The 5,658-nt window shown below is 35.3% G+C and overlaps 1 protein-coding gene across 1 annotated transcript; it reads right to left on the bottom strand.

Annotated features, from left to right (window-relative positions):
- Positions 1–1,384: 1,384 nt before the first annotated feature.
- LOC128864188 (uncharacterized) lies at positions 1,385–2,157 on the bottom strand. The gene has a single exon (XM_054103724.1). The coding sequence runs from the start codon at positions 2,048–2,050 to the stop codon at positions 1,496–1,498; it is 555 nt and encodes a 184-aa protein (XP_053959699.1). The 5' UTR covers positions 2,051–2,157; the 3' UTR covers positions 1,385–1,495.
- Positions 2,158–5,658: the final 3,501 nt, after the last annotated feature.

Below are 5,658 nucleotides of genomic sequence, written 5' to 3' on the forward strand. Positions count from 1 at the left end.
ACCAAAAAAAAATTACTAAATAAATAAATGACTTAATATTTGATAAGTTTGCAGCAAAAAAAACTTAATACTGTTTTGATTCTTGTGAACTGGAATTAAACGTAAAAACTAAGGAGGAATTTAGTCACAAATACAGGGTGTCCAGATACTAATGATATTATTTTAAATAATTTTATTTCAGAAGCTTTCAAAGTTACCAATTGACAAACCGCTTGAAGCACTGCCAGTTCTGAATGTGGCTTCAAAATAAGATTAGGCGAAATTTTATCTCCACTATTATAGGTTAGAATCCTAAAAACCAGTACCGAAGTGTTTTACCTAAACTAAGTATGTATTCAATTTCAGTTTCATCTGCATCTTGGTCTTCTTATCCCTATATCAATGTTAGTCTCCATTTATATCCTTTTCTTTGTCTTTATCTCCATCTTAGTCTTAATCCTAATCTTTCTTTATCTCTATCTCTATCCCTACCTCTATCTCTATCTCTATCGCTATCTCTACCGCTATCTCTATGTCTATCTCAATTGCTGTCTCAATCTCTATCCCTATCTCTAACACTGTTTCTATCTCTATCTTTATCCCTATCTCTATTTCTAATATATCTCTATCTTTATCCCTATCTCCATCTCTATCTCTGTCCCTGTCTCTATCTCTATCCCTATCCCTACCTCTATCTCTATCGCTATCTCTATCTCAATCGCTATCGCTATCTCTATCTATATTTCTATCTCTATCTCTGTCTCTACCGCTATCTCTATCTCTATTGCTATCTCTATATCTATCCCTATCTCTATCTCTATCCCTATCTCTATTTCTATCTCTATCTCTATCTTTATCCCTATATCCATCTGTATTTCTATCTCTATCCCTATCCCTATCTCTATGTCTATATCTATTGCTATCTCTATCTCTATCCCTATCTCTAACACTATTTCTATCTCTATCTTTATCCCTATCTCCATCTCTATTTCTATCTCCGTATCTATCTCTGTCTCTATCCCTATCCCTATCTCTATCCCTATACCTATCTCTATGTCCATATTTATCTCTTTCACTATTTCCATCTCTCTTTTTTCTCTTTCTTTAGTAGGAGGAAGGCATCGAAAGCCTATGGCCATTGGGTGTGGCAACGACCGTTTCCATGAACGTCGGGCATACTGGTTGTGCTGCTCTCGGACCTTTAACTATCTTCCTCGCCACCTTATATGCTTTTCTCCTTGAGTCCTCTTCATCTCTATTTTTCTAGACGAGCGCAGCATAAAAACCCAAAACCAAGCACAGCAGTTATAGCCATCAATGGAATCTATTTTATAATATATATTTCCCACAAATCCGTCTACCAAATTAATTTATAAAAATTAAAAAGAAACATAAACACATCCACTTACACAAATTTAACATTATATATATTAGTTATGTAGGTACATATATAAAGAGCAGCGTACAAATAGATTACAAAATATAACATTTCGCTCGCCCAATCTTCATCTTAACCTCAATTCTCACAGTTTTCATCATTTTTTTTCGCCGTATCGTCTGCCGCTCTCTTTTCACCGCCGGTATTATCTTTCGACATCTGCATTTCTTCATTATTCTCCTTGCACTCTTTTGCCTCCTTAGCGGCATCTTTGGGCGCACCCGCGCCCGCACTATCACCTTCCAGACAATCGTCCTCAACACGTTCGGCTGCGTACAGCACCCCACCCTCCGCGCATTTAGCATTATCCAATGTGGCCCTCTGTAGTTCGTAAAACGAGAAACGATGATAGGCATAGTACTCGGGATTCTTGTAGGCTTTGCATTTATGTGCCCCCGGACCAAGAACCTCTTTAGGATCGCTAAGTGCCTTGTAAGCAGTGACTGGCAGGAAGTCGGGTGGGGTGAATGCGTCGTTTTTAAGTGGAGAAGATGAGTTTGGCTCTGCAGTTTGGGACGTTCCTGAGGGACAACATTTGTCCGCTACATAACGTTTCAGTTGAGTCGGATTCAAAGGTAGATTTCTTAGAACACTTTGCGAAAAATTTGCAAGCTTCGAAGTGCGGCACACCATTTTAATATTTACATATATTTTGTTTTTCCAATTTCCACTAATTTTAAAATTTTCAAAAATTATCAAGAAATTTTAAATATTTTTCGGTGATTTAATCAAAAATATGATTAAAAGTTTTTGGCATAATGAAGCAAAACTACACAATTTCGAAAAAAAAATATGCAAAGTAGGTTTTCAACATTTTATATTGTTAGTATTGGTCCAATGAGTGCATATAAAAATTGCAAGCCGTCTCCTTGAATTAGAAATCTGAAATTATTATGACGCACTGCTTAACTAACAATAATACAGCACAAGAAGTGCCGTTAAAGCAGTTCCGGAATTACCGTCGCTTGCTGATTTTATCCAACGCAAAAACCGTAAACGAATTGTACGCTGCCGGTGTGGGTCGGTGCTAACTGAGCTGCCACATCGTATATTATAATATTACCATTCTCAGGTTGTACGTAGCCACCATTGCTTAATTTTTGTGCTAGCCTGCTCAAGTAAAAAATCTTAACAGTAATTTAAGTAATTTGTTTTTTGAGAAGTTTATTATGTTATTATTATTTATTAAATTTATAATAAAGGAAAAACTTAACAGAATCTATATACATAAAATGGCCAGGGCTTAAAAGGCTTTGTAAATTTAAATAAGGACTAACGATAGTAAGAAAATTTAAAAATTATGCGAAGGGTTTCGTATTTAGCAAAATGGCAAAAATCGCAGATGAACTTACGCGGTATAAACTGATCATACATATATGCCCTGCAGGAAATACGATGCAAAGACTATGGTGAGATAAGAAAGAGAATTTACCTTATAGACTATAGCGGCCCTCAGATACAGAGTTTTAAGGCTTCTACGTTGACCACAAAACAAGAAAATTCATAATGGATTTCTCACCAATAAATGAAAGAATTTGCTACCTAAGACTGAAAGGAAACTTTCAAAACTTATCCTTAATCACTGTTTATGCTCCCACTGAAGAAAGCGCGGAAAGCGTAAAAGACGAGTTTTATGATCTACTAGAACCATTTTGCAGCAAAATTAGCGCACTTGACTTGCTGCTTGTCATATATGACTGCAATGCAAAATGTGGCAGAGAGAAAATTTTCTCTCCATGAAACTTCGAACGATAATGTTGCACGCCTGTGCAAGTTCGCCGCTGCACATAATCTATGGATCGGAAGTAGAGCATTTAGGCATAAGCGAATACATCGCCAAACATGGAAAATCCCTGAAAATAAATCCAAATGAGACTACATACAACAAGCCGTTCCAGCTCACTTATTATGGCGAAGGGTAGAAGTGCATTAAAGAGTGCGCTTATAAAACTAGAAAGAGTAATAAGAATTACTTGGCCAAAAATTAACACAGAGAACGGTTTAATGCATGATGACCTGCTGATCGGAGACGATGCATTCAAGATTGTACAAGAATTTACCTATCTGGGTTGCAAACTATCAGCCAATAAGAATACATCATTGACAATAAATGATAGAGTTTTAGCAGCAAATAAGTCTTACTTTTCTAATTTGAAGCTGCTTAAGTCTACTCCCGATCAAAAGTTAAGGACATAGTCGTACAAAACCTTCATCCGCCCCGTGCATACTTATGCTTGCGAACTATGGACGCTAAAAACTACTGACATTAATCAGCTAATGGCATTTGAAAGGAGAATATTGCAAAAAATAGATGGACCTGTACGACTACAAGACGGTACCCACAAAACACGAAACGGTACGGTAGCAAAACACGAAACTGTGGGAAGATTTATAAAATCTCAGAGGATAAGATGGCTTGGCTACGTGTTTAGAATGCCAAAGGAGAGAACAACTCGAAAGGCAGCTGAATTACACCATGTTAGAGGCCAAAGAAGAGGCCGCCTCAGAAAGAGATGGCTCGAAGACGTGGAGTTGACCGTGAAACGCTAAACGTGCGGTAGATAAAGACAAATGGCGAAAGGTTGTGAATGAAGCGATGGTTCACCAAGGACTGTGATGCTACGAAAAAGAAGTAGTACATATTTAGAATGCCACTGAAACAATTTCATTTGGCTCCTGAGTCAACTTAAGCTACTATGGTAATCGACCACAGATATGATCTAATAATTTAATTATTGTACCAAATGACGAGCTTTTTCATGACAGAAGTACACTCGGAGGTTTGCCATTGCCTGCCGAGGGACGACCGCTATTACAATAGATAAAACTTTGTCTTCCTTTTAGTGTTTCGTGTACGGAAATTCGAACCTACGCACTTCGAAATGGTAGTCACGCAAATATGACATGCTTCGAATAATTCTTCGCTTGCTGACTAGACGAAATTCTGTGTGCGATTGGAACATCAGATTTTGTAACTAAACCGAATATATTTTTTTAAGTATACTTAGCCAATATTACAAAATCCAAAAGGCTTCCAAAATCTAAAACAATACACTTGGCTAAATACTGGTATCCTTATATTTTAAAACATTATAACAAATATTCTTAATTTAGCTACACCAGCAAACATCTAAATTGAATTTTTTTCTTTAGCTTTTCGAAATTTAATTTCTCGTTGATCTTTTAAAACTACAGATTGCATATTAAAAGCTCCAAATTTCAATTGCCCAAAATGCTTTTGTAATCTCTATAGAGACATTTATGTAGACTTACCTTCGTACAGGAACTTCCAATGAGTTTAGGTCCCACAGAAAGAAATTTATCAAAGCCTGGAAAGGCAACTAAGTACCGATTTACACACAGAGACATCTGGAAAGGAGACCATGGAAATTCTCTTTTGATGTTTCATTCGCGGTCACACGGGCAAAATTGTTTTGGGCAACATTTTTTGCATTTGACGTTTACTTCTTTACCATCTTATGCTTCGGATATATTCAACAATCCACGAAGAAGCAAAGCAGAGAACGTTCGTCAACAGTTTCTTAAATATTTCAATGAAGAAAGCAAACTGAATTGCTTAAATAATAAATAACTTTTTTTATTTTCAAATATGTATACATTTTTGTACTTGTTCTAAAAAATAAATTTAAAAAAATTAAATAAATATAATTAATTAACTTAAAATTAACTTGAAATAAAAAAAAATCTAATTCATGTCCATAAGTTTTTTAAGGGGGCAGATACCTGTAAAATTTTGAAAAAAAAATTTTAATAAAAAAAAAATTTTAGAACGTAAATTTAAGTATTTCTTATATTATGTATCGACTCTATTCTTTGCGTTCAAGCCCTGGGAGAGGAATTTTCATGTATTCAAACTTTAGACGCGTTTTTCTCAAAAACATTTTTTTTCGAATTGGCGTATACGATAACTCGAAAAGTTATTAACCGATCTCCCTGAAATTTTGCACACATCTTTTTTATGATATTACTTTCTATGTCAATTTACAATTTCGAAAATTTTTCTAAAAAATAATTTTTTCGAAGCAAAGATAATAGGAAAATTCGCCCTTAAATTCATTTTATTTAAGCATTTTATTCCGCGATTTTTTTTTTCATTTTTGTTTAATTCATATAGAAATTATGACATTAATAAACAAAAAAAATGTTTGGTTTTTTGTATTCAGGTCACTGACGCGGATGCTACAATGCCCGCCAATTGAGAATCCCCGTTGCGACGTTCC

Source organism: Anastrepha ludens, chromosome 5, assembly GCF_028408465.1.
Source record: "Anastrepha ludens isolate Willacy chromosome 5, idAnaLude1.1, whole genome shotgun sequence".
Classification (NCBI taxonomy): Eukaryota; Metazoa; Arthropoda; class Insecta; order Diptera; family Tephritidae; genus Anastrepha; species Anastrepha ludens.

Coding starts and splice junctions, on each gene's coding strand:
- LOC128864188 (XM_054103724.1), bottom strand. CDS start 2,050: ATGGTGTGCCGCACTTCGAAGCTTGCAAATTTTTCGCAAAGTGTTCTA.